This window comes from Pseudochaenichthys georgianus, chromosome 13 (assembly GCF_902827115.2).
Source record: "Pseudochaenichthys georgianus chromosome 13, fPseGeo1.2, whole genome shotgun sequence".
NCBI lineage: Eukaryota > Metazoa > Chordata > Actinopteri > Perciformes > Channichthyidae > Pseudochaenichthys > Pseudochaenichthys georgianus.
This window is the reverse complement of record NC_047515.1, coordinates 30,311,147-30,329,234: the sequence shown is the minus strand read 5'-3', so window position 1 is coordinate 30,329,234 and position 18,088 is coordinate 30,311,147. Positions and strand designations below refer to the sequence as shown.

At 42.7% G+C, this 18,088-nt stretch overlaps 1 protein-coding gene across 6 annotated transcripts in view; it reads left to right on the top strand.

Annotated features, from left to right (window-relative positions):
- LOC117457302 (F-BAR and double SH3 domains protein 2-like) overlaps positions 1-18,088 on the top strand; it is a 75,209-nt gene that overhangs the window by 24,540 nt on the left and 32,581 nt on the right. For all 6 annotated transcript variants that reach the window (XM_034097291.2, XM_034097289.2, XM_034097290.2 and 3 more), the window contains exon 3: positions 988-1,033. In XM_034097291.2, coding sequence (XP_033953182.1) covers positions 988-1,033 — 46 coding nt within the window. The remainder of the gene's footprint in view (positions 1-987; positions 1,034-18,088) is intronic.

The window sequence follows — 18,088 nt, the reverse complement described above, 5'->3', positions numbered from 1 at the left end:
ATGGAGTGGCCATTGATGCTGATATGAGGGATATCAGTTGTTTGTGTTTGATGTGGTGTTCCAATCAGAATGGCCTCTCATTTGGCTCTTTTGAAGCATTTGAAGTCATTAAAACACTATGTTTGTGTTTCTTGATTAGGTAAATTCAAAAGATAAGCAAGTTAACAACGTTTTTTTAATTGGCAGCACATTGTTGTACAGTATCTATAGAGGACAAAACCAAATTCGGGATTGCGAATAAACAAATAAGTACCTCAATAATTTATTAAAAATGTATGATAGAACAGGACATAAATGATTTGTATTTATTTCTACATTAACATTTATTTAACCCTCTGTTTCTTTCTCCATGCTGTTGTTATAAAGTTGGATGCTGAAATCAACGCAATCTTGAAAAACTGCTTCTTAGTAGCAATGTGAAAAATGTATAGCATGTTTTTTAAACACACACACATACGCTTCTCTTTTTAAATACATTCTTACGCGCTTTTAGCCAATGTACTCTATACAAACTCAAAAGGTTTCAGAGACGCACGTAGGACAGGTATAGTATCAGCACCTGGTGTGGTCATCTCCATTATGCTTCTGTGTTCCTTCAGCAAACAGTGACAGTACATGATATCTGTCTATGTAATCGTATACCTAATGTTTTGTTTTTCATTCTGCGCATTCCTGTGCTGCGATAAGAGCTCTCACTGTCTCTGCTGTGCTGTTTGAGGCCAAGGGGGGACATGTGTTGGGGTTTTTACATTTTGTGGGTCAGAACTTGGGTCAGGAGACAGAAAAAACGGTGGTATCGTCTGCGTAATGTTGAGAGCACTGCTGAGATGTCTAAGGAGACCCTCTCTATGTATACATCTCTATCATATATGTTGGTGTATCTTTCAAAGGACAATAACGTGCTGGTTATTTACAATGAAAATGATTTATTTTCACAAAAAATGTACCCCCTTCAGACACTTAAATAGGACTCTTTCTCTGTTGTAGGACCTACAGTCTGAAGAAGGGACAGCTGGAGAGGGACTATGCACAGGTAAGGATGGCTGGACTCTTGCTGAATATGTGAAACAAGTATCAGTACATCAGTCTAATAAATCTTCTGAAGCCTAAAGGTTGTTCATTAATGTGAGGAGTGCACTTATTATTTTCTGCACAACTTTATTATTCAAAGCCTCGTTGTTCTCTTATTTCATTCTACTTTATTTTAATATCTGATTAAATGGTAATCAGAGTCAATTAAATGTATTGCTTTACCACCCTGCCAATTACTTTTCTGGTGCATAGTAACAATTGGTGAAAGTGTCTTCTTTAGTTAACAATAGGTTCTGGGTTTGAATCCCATCGGTTTTTACCTTCAGTACAAATCTTGAATCAAAACATAAAACAGGATATCTCCTGTGTTGGATTTGGTACTGGAACGTTTAAAAGCTGGAGTACTAACATGCTAAACTGAACTCAAGTTAAAGGATGTCCTTCATCAAACAATGCCAAACTGATATTTGCTGGGTCAAACTCGTTAAATGTGAGAATATGCTGCTTTTTTTGTTATAAAATCACACATTGATTTAGTAAGATGTTTTCGCAACACATATAACCTATTATTATATATTTAATAAATTGTTTTAGTACTGTTTTTTTGGCTTAGCTGGTAAAAGTGCCTGTTTAGTAAACAGGTTATCCTGCTCTCAACTCCCAGCAGTGCCTTTTCTACAGTTGAGATTGTTAATCAGGAGGAACCATCAAGACTGGTCAGCTTTCTGTCCCCAGAGTCAGAACTAAACATGGAGAAGCAGCGTTCAGTTATTATGCTCCAAATATCTGGAACAAACTCTCAGAAAACTGCAGGTCCGCTGCAACTCTGACTACTTTTAAATCCAGACTAAAGACTTATTTTTGCCGCTGCTTTTAATTGAACTATTCACATCTTAAACTGCACTGTAACTTTTATCCATGTATTTTTTCTTTTAATGTTTCTTTTATTATCTTTTCTTTTTAATGACTGATTTTAAATGCCATTTTCTTAATGTCTTTCGTTTTTTGTAAAGCACTTTGAATTGCCTTGTGTTGAAAGGTGCTATATAAATAAACTTGCCTTGCCTTGCCTTGCCTTGCCTTGCCTTGCCTATTGTGAAGTGCTGCCCAATCGCGAAAACAGCACAGTGTTGTATCTATGGAGGACAAAAACCACTCACAGTATCAACCAATATATTTAATAAATGTACAAATTAATACAGTAATAATATATATGTTTTATTATTGATGGACATGCTTTTATTTGATAATGGAGAGAGATAGGACATGTTGGTGAAGAGAGCAGGAGAATGACTTGCAAAAAACATTTCACGTAGCTGGGGATAAAACATATATAAGTTTTTTTGGAGAATAGATATATTATTGCAACACATTATATGTACTCAAATGTATTGATATTTTCATACAACCCTATCAATTTTTTTTTTAAAAAGGTAATCTCTCAGAATAAGATCAGATTTGAAGCTCCAAAACTGTGATTTAACTCAATTGTCCTTTACTGTATATAGTCATTTAACCTGTTAGGCCCGGTGCCCCCCCTCCGGCAACATTACATTACATTGCATTTAGCTGACGCTTTTATCCAAAGCGACTTACAATAAGTACATTCGACCAGGAAGACACAACCTTGAAGAAAACAGAATCATATAAGAACATCAGGTTTCAAAGAGCCAATCGTTTCAAGTGCTACTCAACTGGCTTTAGATAAGCCAGTCCTTTATTAGTATATAAGTGCTTTGTTAATAGTTCTATCGCTCGAGGTGGAGTCGAAAGAGATGAGTTTTCAGTCTGCGCCGGAAGGTGTGTAAGCTTTCTGCGGTCCTGATTTCAATGGGGAGCTCATTCCACCATTTTGGAGCCAGGATAGCAAACCCACGTGTTTTTGCTGATGGGAACTTGGATCCCCCTCGCAGCGAGGGTGCAGCGAGCCGTTTGGCTGATGCAGAGCGTAGAGCACGTGCTGGGGTGTACGGTTTAACCATGTCCTGGATGTAGGAAGGGCCAGACCCATTCGCAGCATGGTACGCAAGTACCAGTGTCTTGAAGTGGATTCTAGCAGTTACCGGAAGCCAGTGGAGGGAGCGGAGGAGCGGCGTGGTGTGGGAAAATTTTGGAAGGTTGAAGACCAGACGAGCCGCTGTATTCTGAATGAGCTGCAGAGGTCGGATGGCACATGCAGGTAGACCAGCCAGGAGGGAGTTGCAGTAGTCTAGGCGTGAGGTGACGAGAGCCTGGACCAGAACCTGCATCGATTTCTGGGTCAGCTGGGGGCGTATCTTCCTGATGTTGAAAAGCGTGTATCTGCAGCAGCGGGTTGTAGCAGCGATGTTTGCAGTGAAGGACAGGTTGTTATCTAGGATCACACCCAGATTCCTTGCAGTCTGGGTCGGGGAAACAACAGAGGGGCCGATGTTGATAGTTAGGTCAAGAGAGGGACAATCTTTTCCCGGAAGGAAAAGCACTTCAGTTTTGTCAAGGTTGAGCTTGAGATGATGAGCGGACATCCACTGAGAGATGTCAGCTAGACAAGCAGAGATGCGTGCGACGACCTGGGTCTCTGAGCGGGGAAAGGACAGAATTAATTGGGTGTCGTCAGCGTAGCAGTGGTATGAAAAACCATGCGGGCTAATGACAGATCCGAGCGAGTTTGTGTACAGGGAGAAGAGGAGAGGACCAAGAACAGAGCCCTGAGGGACCCCTGTAGTTAATTGACAAGGGTCGGACTCCGACTCTCTCCAAGTAACCCTGTAGGTGCGGTCTTTGAGGTATGAGGTGAGGAGGGAAAGTGCAGAGCCTGAAACTCCAAGTTCTTGGAGAGTGTGAAGGAGGATCTGATGGTTCACCGTGTCGAATGCAGCAGACAGGTCCAACAGGATGAGGACAGAGGAGAGGGAGGCTGCTTTAGCAGTGTGCAGTTCCTCAGTGACAGCAATGAGAGCAGTTTCTGTGGAGTGACCTGCCTTGAAACCAGACTGGTGCGGATCCAGAAGGTTGTTCTGATGGAGATAACGGGAGAGTTGTTTAAAGACAGCGCGTTCAAGTGTTTTAGACAGGAATGGGAGGAGAGAGACAGGCCTGTAGTTTATAACGTCAGACGGGTCGAGAGTGGGTTTCTTTAGGAGAGGGTTTACTCTTGCCTCCTTGAGACTGTTTGGAAAGTGACCAGAAGTTAGAGAAGTGTTGATGAAATGGGTGAGAAACGGTAGAATATCAGGAGCGATAGTCTGAAGGAGGTTTGAAGGGATAGGGTCCAGAGGACAGGTGGTAGGACGGGCAGAGGTAATGAGGGTAAGAACCTCACTTGGAGAGAGAGGGGAAAAGGAGGTTAGTGTGCCGGTTGAAGGTGGCTCAGGTGATCCGGCGGTGAGTAGAGGTGAGTCAGAAAAAGAAGAGCGAATATCGTCAACCTTTTTTTCAAAGTGGTTAACAAAGTCGCTTGACAGAAGGGAGGAGGGGGAAGGGGCTTTGGGAGGGTCCAAGAGGGTGGAGAAGATGGAAAATAGTTTTTTAGGATTGGAATAGGAAGATTGGATCTTGTCTTGAAAGAAAGAGCTTTTTGCCTGAGAGATCGAAGCAGAGAAAGAGGAGAGGAGAGCCTGATAGGTTAGGAGGTCGTCACGGTGTTTGGATTTCCACCGTTTCCGCTCTGCTGCCCGAAGGACGGTTCTATTAGCACGCAGTGCGTCATTTAGCCAGGGAGCAGGAGGGGACTGACGAGCCTGCCGAGATGTGAGAGGACAGAGAGAGTCCAGAGAGGAGGAGAGAGTAGAGAGGAGAGTTTCTACAGCAGAGTTTGGAGGCAGGAGTTGGAACGAGTCAGAGGAAGGGAGGGCTGAGAGCACCGAGGAGGCAAAGGTAGAGGGGGAGAGGGAACGGAGGTTACGGCGGACAAGTGCAGGATGCGAAGAGATTAGTTTGTTATGTTTGGAAAGGGGTAAAGAGAATGAAATGAAGAAGTGATCGGAGGTGTGGAGCGGGTTTACAGAGAGGTTAGAAGTAGCGCAGTGCCTTGAGAATATGAGATCAAGGACATTGCCAGCTTTATGAGTTGGTGGAGACGGAGATAGTGAGAAAGCAAAGGTGGTTAACAGAGATGTTAGTTCGTCTATCTTCCCCGTCTGGAGGTTGAAGTCTCCGAGAAGTACAGCGGGAGGGCCAGTTTCAGGGATGTGTGAGAGGAGATTATCTAATTCCTCCAAGAAGTCCCCCAAGGCGCCTGGTGGACGGTAGAGAACAACAATGGTTAGTTGTATAGGATGGGTCACTGTGACGGCATGGAATTCAAAGGTGGAAGGAGCGAAGTTAGGTAGCTTGAAGAGGGAAAAGCTCCATTTGGGAGAGAGCAGGAGACCAGTGCCACCTCCTCTGCCAGTGGGTCTGGGTGTATGGGAGAAGGAATATGCTGTGGAGAGAGCTGCTGGGGTGGATGTGTTGGATGGAGTAATCCAGGTCTCAGTGAGAGCAAGGAAATCCAGAGACTGCAGGGAGGCGTAGCCAGAGATGAAGTCAGCCTTAGGAACAGCTGACTGGCAGTTCCACAGGCCACCTGAAACTAGATGCTGGATCTCAGTGGAGCACGTGGGATAGACGAGAGCGGGCCAGTTATAGCGATTAGGAGATACACGGGGCCAGTGATAATTGCGAGAAGACACATGAACAGGAATGGAGAAAATACACATGATTATAGCCTGAGGGGCTAGAAAGCTAAACAAAAGAAAAATAAGAATAAGACACTAGTGATACTTAGCTCAATTAGAGTAGGATTTGCCTCCTCTTTGCCACCCTCGTGACTCCCGCAGGACTCCAATGTCTTTGTCGGTCTTACTCCCGCAGGACTCCAATGTCTTTGTCGGTCTTCGGCTGTCTGACGCTGACGCTCAAGAAAGAGCTGCCTAAATGGACGCCTGATTGCTGAGTTCTCACAGCTATGGTGCCACGCCCCTCTAATTAGTTAACTCTCTACAGCTGATGGGCGACAACTCAGAGGGCGTGCGGATTTAAATGCAGCCCAGGCAGAAACTGGAGGCAGTGAGAGTTTCACGTGGTCAGATCTGAGATTTAAATTCTCTCAAAAGTGCCCTTTTAGCTACAATAACTACAGAACAATTATACAGAGTAGAATAACTGAAATAGAGAAGTCTAATTAAACAAGATTATTACTTACAGCGGTTTCTGCGTCCAAGGAGGTGTAGCCGCCAGGTCAAGGAGCACACTGAATTAACCAGTTTTTGAGACCGCTATTTAAATGCTTTGTCAGCTGAGAACTGGTTTCTCCAGCTGTTTCTACACGTCACGCACAATCAACGCAGAGGGCGTGCGGATTTAAATGCAGCCCAGGCAGAAACTGGAGGCAGTGAGAGTTTCACGTGGTCAGATCTGAGATTTAAATTCTCTCAAAAGTGCCCTTTTAGCTACAATAACTACAGAACAATTATACAGAGTAGAATAACTGAAATAGAGAAGTCTAATTAAACAAGATTATTACTTACAGCGGTTTCTGCGTCCAACATTGCAACATTTGCATGCAACAGCGTCTGAGGGCTTCTTACCATTTAACAAACTATGAATATGTCATACCCACTTAACGGGAAGAAACTCAGCTACCTGACGATATCAATAATTTTTACCGAAATAAAACACAAGTCTAACGCCGAGCCTCTGAGTTGGCACTAAGCGAAAGAGTGCTAACGCACTTAGCACATAACTCACGGTAGAACTATGTTATACTTCATCGGATCTGCACAAACTAGATATCATATGAAAGCTGAGATTCCACAGATTCCAATGGTATAAGTATCATCACTGTGCGACCCGCGGCAGCAAAGGCAAAACCCCTAACCCAAAGACAACACACAACTTCTCTTTACGTAGCCAAAACGGCAAATACGTCTTACCTTTGCTGTTTTCTGATCAAAGGTTGTGTTCAATGGCATTAAAACGCATAAAAACGCTGCTGAAGGTTAATCCAATGTCTCTGTGTCACTTTGAAATGATTACTGATAATCCATCATAACATTTAGTCAATAAGAGTAGTTAACATATAGAGTATAAAGTATGAGAGCTGTAACCCAGCTTCCGGTTTTGGGCATGCTGGCTGCGCATCACTCTCATTCACCAATGGTAATGTTTAGATGGATTTAGGAACTTCCCTCTCGATTCTATTGGCTCTATCGGTTAAAAAGAGGTGTCAATCATCAAAATCGACCGATGGGTTCCAGAGATATGGAAAATGCACCCAAATGACCCCAGAAGTGGGGTTTTTTCTAAACCTCTCTAAAAAGGTAAGATTTAACTTGTTTTGCATCAATCTTGATACAGGATACTTATTATGTTATATTTTGGATTCCTAAAGCTTTTAGTCTACCATCCCATCATTCAAGGGTGGTTTTCATAAGCAATGGGTTTTTCTTTGGATGGAAACTATAATTTAAATTTGTTTACGATGTTCAATCTGAATTTACTTTAAAATAAAAACATCTATATTGATTCTGACTCTTCTACATCCAACTCACAGCTGTATCATTGCTTTGAGAACAAATATTATTAATGTACCTCTTTTAGAACTGAAGATATAGTCATTTGTTCTGGGATTGTCATTTTCGAGCCTGAGACCTGAAAAACAGGCTCAGGGCTTAACAGGTTGAGTAAAAAAAAAAATACGATTATGGTGATTGAATTCAATAAATGTTTTAATGAAACTGTTTCTGGAGTTTGCAAAGAGGAACAGATCACTCAGTACCTTCATTCATCTGTAAAACCACACTTTCCATTTACAGGTGCACTACTTGTGGTTTTCTGATCATCTTTGACTTATTGTTCAAATGCATAAGAATGCACACATGTGAGGCAGGCAGCATTTTGTTTCACTTCCCGTGTTCCTGTTTGGCTCTTCGCAGATGTTTCAAATTGATAAAATGCTGCATTGTAATCAAGAATCTTGTGAATTGCAGACAGCGAAGGGTTTTGCATGCAAATAAGCCCCATATATACTCAGCAATAGACGGTTACTGCTTTGTATTTTTGCAACTTGCATTTCTACCTAGAAAGCTGCCCGAAATGAACGTTGAGTTCTCAGTAGACTTCTATAAAAGGCAGGATTTCAATCTCAGAAATACTCCCACTACCAAACCAACAGAGGGTCTCTGTTTTAGTCCAAACAGTTAGCACAAACTATTCCTATTTTTCTTCCTGAGTTTAAGGTCAAAACTATCTAGTACTCATGTATATACTGTCACATTTTCATACATACAAGTTGAATGCTTTGGCAATACTATGTTTAAAATGTGGTCATACCAATTAAGCCCCTTTGTATTGTATTGATCAATCAGATAATCGAGAAGAGGAAAACAGATGAATTGGCAATGAGAACAATTAGTTGTGGCTCTATTTACATCTTCTGCTGGTCTAACAAAGGAGAGAGTTGCCTGTCTATTGTCAGATTGTATATTCTGAGTGAAATTGAATCATCAATAAGATAATGTTTGTTGTAACAGAGCTTTAGATCCCTTGACATTGAGAATACATTCTAGATAAAACGAAGGCTGTATCATCAGCTATATCATCAGTATGCAGACTTGAGGGGAGACATTTGCAAGTGTCTATATTTCTAAATATAGTGGGAAAAAATGACTGCATTCTTACCATGAGATTATTTTTACCCAGTAGACTGCCACTCTATCGTGAGCCGCATATTTTTAAGAAGGCACAGAACCAAAATAAATTTCCAGCAGACGGCTGCGTCAGTATACTCAGTAAGCATTACTATGTAGCAACCAAGTTGTGCCTGCCCACAGCAGCGGGAACGATTTTCTGATTTTTATTGTACTTTGATGCTGTTTAGCTTAAGCTCTCCTCACATGAACACGCCCACATGTGTACAGACACTGTGAAATGCACTCAGCTGCAAAATCCTCCTGAAAAACCTTTGAATACATTACAGACCCAGCTCTTAACTACATATTAACATACAAATATGCACTCTATGTACTGTATCAGTACACACAAACACTCTTATTATGTAGCCCTAATGTCCTCATATGAGAGTATGCAATGGAGAGAGTGAAGAAGATGTGCAGAGAGAGGAGAAAAGTGTTTGAGCATGTGTCTTCATTTGCATCTGTTTTGAATGATCAGGTTTCCTGTGGTCGACCCCTCTGGTTTCAGACACTCATTATCTCCCCTGCCCCTCTCTCACTCCATCAAGCTTCCTCTCCATCTCCCACTATTCTCCCTGAGCACTGTCTCGTTCACCTTAGAAATAGAGGTTGCCTAGCAATCCAATCCACTTTATTTATATAGCACATATTAAAAACAGAGGGTTTACCGAAGTGCTTCACAACCACATAACATTATAATAAAATATAATATTACAATAATAGATAAAAGGCACACATAACAATAGATAAAAGGCATACATACGAATAGATAAAAGGCACATATGGGCTATGGACAGACAAATAAAAGCATAAAAATCGATAAAACATAGCTCAAACTGAGGGAAAAGAGGTGGGTCTTCAGGCGGGACTTAAAAGTTTGAAGGGTGGGCGACAATTTGACATGGGGGGGCAGGTCGTTCCAGAGCCTAGGGGCTACCGCTGAGAAGGCTCGGTCAACCCCCCTGCTCGGTAAGACAATGGATCCCCTCCTAATTGTAGTTGTGTGCAGTATTGGAATGTATTAAGAGATGAATGGGAAGTAAATTAAAATACTGCTCCCTTTATTGTAATAGCTTTTTATTATGGAAAGTCTGCCCTTGCTCCTGTTAGCTGCACTCTCATGTAATTGACTCCACTCACTCATTGGCCCCCTCCTCACAATACACACATTAATCCAGCCAATCAGAGGGTCGGAAAGAGAGACAGACAGAGGCCCCGTGCACACGGACACGAAACGGGTGTTAACATGTAATCTCTTTGCGCCTATACTACAGGATATACGGTAGTCTAGGTTGCTCTCTTGAGGCTGTGTAACGCATGCGCGGTGAGTCTGTGTAGACCTGGAGCATGAGGTCCACTGTTCGTTAATGGCTCTGTATTGGTGTTATGTACGTTGATGGAATAAATCAAGTTAACAGAAGATAAACGTCGTGTTTATTTGTAGTAGACTAACATTGGTAGCAGAGGATGGTTAGCAGAAGATGGCTACTGCTAACTACAAAGTTCCACCGAAGTTCGACGAATCCCGACCATACGAGTGTTGGAAAAATGAAATCGCCATTTGGCAGCTGGTTACTGAACTTGATAAGAAGAAACAAGCCCTCGCCGTTGTCCTGGGGCTGGAAGGAAGGGCAAGGGACATCGCCATGGAAATACCCGCTGTGGATTTGAACAACGACAATGGTATGGACACACTGCTAGCAAAACTAGATGGCATGTTTCTCAAAGAAGAGAGAGACCGCGCATACGATGCTTACTCTTTTTTTGACTGTATCAAAAAGGAGAGCTCCGTGTCCATGGCGGACTATGTGATTGACTTTGAACAGCGATACAACCGAATGAAAAAGTACGACATGACTCTTCCTGACGCCGTGCTAGCTTTTAAACTTTTGGACACGGCTTGTCTAGACGAAAAAAATAGACAAATGGCGCTGACTGCGTGTACAGATTTAACGTTTGCTGCAATGAAGTCCGCGCTGAAGAGGATCTTTGGGGGGAGAGTGCAAGGCGGCACATCAAACGGAATACATGTTAACGATGAAGCGTTATTCACAGAGCAACGCTCACAAGGAAGATTCAGACGTCCAACAACGCAGCAGTTTGGACAAGTTGGACAACAAAGGCAACAGTCACAGGGTACCAACCCACTGGATAGGTTCGGTAAGAGATCAAAATGTGCTATATGTCAGAGCACGTTCCATTGGGCTAAAGACTGTCCTCACAAGAGTAGCGAACAAGTAAAGCTAACTGAAGATCGAACAAAGGTAGAGGAATGTGACATTACACTGTTTACTAAAGCCTCACTGTCTGAATCAGAGGTATTCCTAACTGAGTCTTTAGGGACGGCTATCATTGACACTGCATGTACCCGCACAGTGTGTGGAGAAAAATGGTTGGACAGCTTTGTCGCTGATCTCAGTCAAAGTCAAGTGAACCAGATTGTGAAAAGTGAAACTCCAAGCTCCAGACCATTCCGTTTTGGAGATGGAAATATAGTGCATTCTTCCAGAATACTGCAACTGCCTGCCAAAATAGGACAGACAAAATGTCGAGTGGAAACTAAAGTAGTCAAAGCTGATATCCCACTACTTCTGAGTAAGACTTCACTGAAAAGGGCAGGAACCATCTTGGACATGGAGAATGATAGAGCTGTGATGTTTAAACAGAATATCCCTCTTGAACTCACCAGTTCAGGACACTACTGTATAGATATCAGAGACAAGGACACAGGATTGAATCAAATTGAAATGAAAGATGAGGTCCTTACAGTCACAGAAGACAGCCAGAATGAAGATGAGGTCCTTACAGTCACAGAAAATATGACCTCAAATGAGAAACACAAAGCTCTCCTGAAACTACACAAACAGTTTGGTCACGCCTCCGCAGAAAGACTACAGCGACTCCTCCGCAGTTCGGGAAATAAAGACAAAGATTGTGACACTATTTTACAACAAATAGTACAGGAATGTGACATATGCCAGAGATACAGCAAGACCAAGCCGAAGCCTGCTGTGGGCTTGCCTCTGGCTTCAGAGTACAATGAAACGGTGGCAGTGGACCTGCACGAGTTGGAACCAAGTTTATGGTACCTCCACATCATTGACCAATTTACACGTTTCAGCGCTGGAAGCATTGTGAAAACAAAGAACTCCTCTGTGATGGTGAACTCTTTCCTTCATACATGGATCAGCGTCCACGGCCCACCACGGAGAATTTACAGTGACAATGGAGGAGAATTCAACAATGCAGAGTTCCGTGACATGGCAGAGAACTTTAACATTGAGACAAAAACCACGGCTGGATACAGCCCCTGGGGCAATGGGCTACTGGAGAGACACAATCAGACCCTCACCAACATCATCCAGAAGGTCAGACGGGAAAATGGATGTGACTGGCAAACAGCCCTAGACTGGGCTCTCATGGCTAAGAACAGTATGCTCAATGTGCACGGCTACAGTCCTCATCAACTGGTGTTTGGCCAGAACCCCAACCTTCCTTCTGTACTGGTTGATAAACCACCTGCGCTAGAAGGTACCACTATGAGTGCTAGAGTAGGAGAGCACATTTCAGCCTTGCATGCCTCTAGAAAAGCATTTACTGAAGCAGAGTGCTCAGAAAGGATAAGACGAGCACTACGTAAGCAGCTCAGACCCACAGATGAGAAATATGAGATGGGTGACAAGGTGTATTACAAACGAGCTGAATGCACTGAGTGGAAAGGACCAGGGATAGTTATTGGTCAGGATGGGGCTGTTGTTTTTGTGAGGCATGGTGGTTGTCTAGTGAGAGTGCATCACTCTAGGCTTTCCAAGGTGAACACAAAGGTTAATGAAGAGCAAATGGTACAAAATGATGCTGACACAGAAGCAGGAAGTGAGCAAGGTATAAACAATGCAACTGGTAGTTTAGACAGTGAGCAAAATACAGAGAATGAACAACAATTCGGTGACAGGGAAGCCAATACAAGTGAAGCGATCGATCCTCCAAATACTTTGAGTAGCGTAACACAAACTGAAATGGCGCATAGGCCTAATGCCCATAATAATCCTGCCCCTTCTGCAGGTGTGAGTTTAAAAACAGGGCAGACTGTAACATATATGAACAGAGGTGACAATACTCTACTTAAAGCAAGAGTCTTAGGGAGATCAGGCAAGGCTACGGGGAAATATAAAACCTGGTATAACATGCAACATCTAGAGAATGATGGTAGTGATGGGCAAAAGGAATCAATTGATATCTCACAGGTTGATAATCTCAACATTGAAACAGAAGACAGAGAAGCTGATGTACTTGTAACCAAAGACATCTCATTTGATGCAGCTAAACAGGAAGAAATAAAGAACTGGCACAATAATAATGTATATGAGGAAGTTGAAGATGCAGGGCAGAAATGCATTTCCACCAGATGGGTTTGTAGTCTTAAGGACACTCCCAAGGGTATAGTGTCTAAAGCCCGACTGGTTGCCAGAGGTTTTGAAGAGCTGAATATTCAAGATTTACCGAAAGATTCCCCTACATGTGCCACCGATTCACTTAGACTTATGTTATCAGTGATATGTCAAAACCAGTGGGAAGTCCATTCTATGGACATCAAATCTGCATTCTTGCAAGGTATGGAGCTATCCAGGGATATTTATATCCGCCCCCCTCTAGAGGCAGGATGTCAACATGTTGTATGGAAACTAAAGAAATGTGTATATGGTCTTGCAGATGCATCACTATATTGGTACAACAAAGTGAAGGAAATCATGCTGAGTACTGGTGGTAGAGTGTCACAGGTGGATCCGGCAGTCTTTTACTGGTTGGATGAGCAATGTAAGGTCACTGGGGTGCTTGCGTGTCATGTAGATGATTTTCTTTGGGCAGGCTCATCAAACTTTTCATCCAATGTGATCCCCCAACTGCAGTCTGCATTCAAGGTTGGGCGTGAGGAGCATGAAAAGTTCTCCTATGTAGGAATGGATTTGGTAACTGTTAACGGTGAAGTTCAGGTACATCAACAAAGTTATATCAAGAACCTGGAGCCTATTCCCATACAAGCAAGTCGGGCCACACAGAGAAATGAACCCCTCAACGAAACTGAGAGAGAGCAGTTACGATCAAAAATAGGACAGATCCTATGGGTTGCTAAACAGACAAGACCTGATGTAATGTTTGATTCATGTTGTTTGGCTTCTAATATAAAAGGGGCAACAGTACAGTCTGTTCATGATGCTAATAAGATCATCCGTAAACTAAAGTCTGAAAAGGTGACACTCAGATTTCAACATCTGGGAAACAGTGATGCTTTGAACTTGATAGTTTTCAGTGATGCTTCATTTGGAAACCTCCCAGACGGAGGTACACAGGGAGGTACTTTTATAACACTTATGGGAGAAAGAGGGAAGTTTTCCCCCCTCTGTTGGCATTCAAAGAAAATCAGACGAGTGGTTCGCAGTACCCTTGCAGGGGAAACTCTTGCCATGTCAGATGGGGTAGACAATGCAATTTTTCTAGCCACACTATTTTCTGAGCTCACTACTGGAAATGCTGGACTGAATGCACCCCCTGTACTCTGTGTGACTGATAACCACTCTCTGTTCGATGCGCTCAAGTCCACAAAACAAGTCACAGAGAAGAGACTCAGGTTGGAAATCAGTAGCATTAAGGAGCTCATACAGAGCAAGAGGATCAAGCAGGTGCGTTGGTCAGACACAAAATCTCAGCTCGCTGACTGTCTCACAAAAAAAGGAGCTTCGGCTCTTGTGCTCTTAAAAGCACTCAGTGAAGGACAATGGGATCTGGGTTAAAGTGTCTGTTGAAATGGAACATTGAAAACACCTTTGTTTATGTATTTGTTTCTTAAATGTTTCCCTAATTTATGTTGACTACTCAGGGAATTTAAACATTTTTGTTTTAAGTCACTGTATGATTGTTTTATGATTCATGCAATGTAAAGTTATTTTTGTTTAGTTTATTTCTTTAAAAAGATAGAATGAGATTGTTAACATGTAATCTCTTTGCGCCTATACTACAGGATATACGGTAGTCTAGGTTGCTCTCTTGAGGCTGTGTAACGCATGCGCGGTGAGTCTGTGTAGACCTGGAGCATGAGGTCCACTGTTCGTTAATGGCTCTGTATTGGTGTTATGTACGTTGATGGAATAAATCAAGTTAACAGAAGATAAACGTCGTGTTTATTTGTAGTAGACTAACAACGGGTGTATCTGCTATAGTTCTCTATATATGGACGGTTCGTCCACACGAGGCCATAACGGAACCACGGAAACAGAGCCCTCAAACGGTAACGGGTCCCAAGGTGGGTAGTTCTGTGGACGAAACACTCTGGGGGGCCTAATGGCTCCATGTGTACGTCCTATACGATAATTTCCTGATAACGATGAAGCCATAGCCCCACCTCTTCCCACCTCTGCTGGTACAGATGTTAGTGCAAAATCTACAGCTCCTCTACCACAACCATCAGCAATAAGTGGACATGGAGAACTACATGAACTACATGTTGCTAAATCCACTGCGGAGAATAAACAGAAGGGCAACCATGGCACATGTGTTCTTCGCAGCTTTTGGTGTATTTTGTGGCGGAAGTACAGCGCCACTTACAGGCCCGGCATATGTACTACAGCGTCTCCAGCGGGTCGAGCGGTCTCGTGTGGACAGACACGTTTCTTGAGCCGATACCGTGTGGACGGAAGTCTTTTTTGATATCGAATTTGGTTCGTTTTCGTCTCCGTGTAGATGCCGCCAGAGACATTGAGATTAAGGAAGAGGGAGGATGCAAGCTGTAAACGGACAGAAAGAGAAGCAGAGAAAGGAATAGACAAGACAAGGTTCACAAAATACAGAAAATGTCCAGGGGAGTGCTGTAAAAAAAAGACAACAGAGGGAGAAAGAAAGTGAAGACACTGCTGTGTTTAACCTTTGTCCTTTCACTGTGTCATACAAGAAGCCCCTCTGTGAGGGAGTCAGCTGCAATTACCAACCGCCAATCAATTGCTCCATGTTCTTTGAGTGTGTGTGTTAGCATGTCAGTGCTGGCTATTTGTCCTGTTCCCCCTCCCACGATCAACATAGCTGGAATAGTTTTAGGCTGGGGTCACACTTCACTGTACTGCCCAAAAAGGCCAGCTTGCTGTAGCTGTCTCAGTGTCCCCTCTGTGCACCCTCTGCGCTGATTCACAGTGCATGTGAATCAGCCTTAGCATTATGGGAGCTTTTCATGGTCTGTAACTTCTCTAATGTGAATTTCAAAGCTCAGTTTATACATCACATCTTAATTCAAGTGTATACACACAACAACAGAAATATTAATTGAATTTCCCCTCTTCTCCCCAACTTGTCTTTTTTCTTCTCTATCTTCTCCTTTGTCTCTTTTTTTCACACTTCCTTTCTTCCATACATGACACATCTTTCATAATAATAGCTTATCCAGACTTCCATTAACAACTACTTATTAATTATGTATATGTCTGATGTATCCACTATGGCACCAATGTTGATCTTCATTGATTTTAATATGGTATAGGAGCAAAAAAAATCTAAGAACAAGAGAAGGATAACGATTAAGAAATTAAGATGTTGTCTTCCTCTTTTCTCTCACACATAAACACACACATACACACATACACCACATGCAGTCCATTTTTACCAAACATCATTTTCTTGCAATCTTAGTTGTTTTTGTTCTGCATGCTCTCTGTGTCTGTCTCCTACTCTCCTACTTACCCCCTGTCTTTACCTTAGCTTACTCTGCTGATGCTGATGCCAAAGACATCCCAACGCAACACACACACACACACACACACACACACACACACACACACACACACACACACACACACACACACACACACACACACACACACACACACACACACACACACACACACACACACATTAACGAAGCAGAATAGTGCAGACAGGAAGAGACGGGAGAGCAAATCAAATATATTGATTTACGAGGAAGTTGAGAAAGTAAGGGGTTGAGAAGGCAGGCACACAAAGGTAAGAAGAACTCAGAGAGAGACAGCAGATACGTGAGTGAAAGTGACTGAGTCGGAGAGAGCAGCAATAAGTGAGTGGAAGAGCTGGAGTAAACTGACTGAGGTGAGCTGTTGGCAGGATGTGCCGCTGAGAGACACATAATGCATGGACAGAGCAGAGTTGTGAAAGCATGGATAAAGCAGAGATCCTGGCTGAGACTCACTAATACATAATAATTGTGACACTGTCATTCTCATGCTCTCTCTCTTTCTTTTTTGCCCTGTAAATACAGTCTCAATTTGGTTTGTTTTAAAGTTATCATCAGTAGCTGTTTGGACAGTTACGAGCTGCCTGGGTGTGGTAAAATGCAAGAAAAAGTTAACAGCAGTCACGTTGTCCTGCAAAAGAAAATACAGTCGCCTCAGGCCAACGAGTAACAATTATGACACCTTATTTTGACCTGTAATTGTAGTGTCTCCCTCAGACTTGTCTGTAATTTCGAAAAATGCCAGAATGCAGCTGTGAAACCACAAATGAACTCCCAGAAACTGCCTTACAGTGATGACAATAATTGCAGGTTGTAGCATACTAAGTGGCAGGCTTTAAATACACAATATTCAACAATAATCAGCTTCTCTTCCTTTTACTTTTTCTTTGTCTACGAACCGCTCTCACACACTGGTCTTACCAGGATATCCTGCCGTTTGGGTACCCTGTTTGCCACTCTGATCCCAACAACAGGATGTATGTGATGTATGTAGACAGGAAGGGCAAAGGAGAGAGAGAGTTGCCATAGTAACGTGAGGGTAAGGTGGCTGTCAGGGGATGACAGCACAGAAAGGTTGATGGATATGAAAAGAGAGAGACACATACAGTAGAGAGGTGGAGGTGAGAGGAAGACAGAGAAAGAGGGCAATAGTTCCAGAGGGAGAAAGAGAGAGAGGCAGTGTGGGGAAATTAAAGAGCAACAGAAACCCTCCAAACTTGGCCAACAACACTTCAGCTGTCACAACTCATTCAGTCTTCTCCTCGCCATTTTGTATTTGGCAAGTTTAGCTTTCATTGCGCTTGCTCCAATCACAAATCTGTCACCGTAAAATGGGGCTTTAAATTGTGTGCTGGCATTAGAAAAAGGAGGAAAGGCCAAGAAATAGTGTGATATGTAGACAGCATCAGTCCTGGACCTTTATCACTTGGCTTGTGAAGTTATTCCCACTAAAAGTAATGAATTTATCCACATTTAAAGTTTGAAGTATCCACATCCACATATGTAAAAACAAGTAGTTATTGGTATAGTTCATCCTGTCCATATGTCAGATAGAACTCAAAATCCAACATCCTAACATTTAGCGGGGGCATAAGAGGTTTCAAGAGTAAAGGTTGCTGGGAATTCATTTGGCTCCTGGGCTAACTAGTATCAG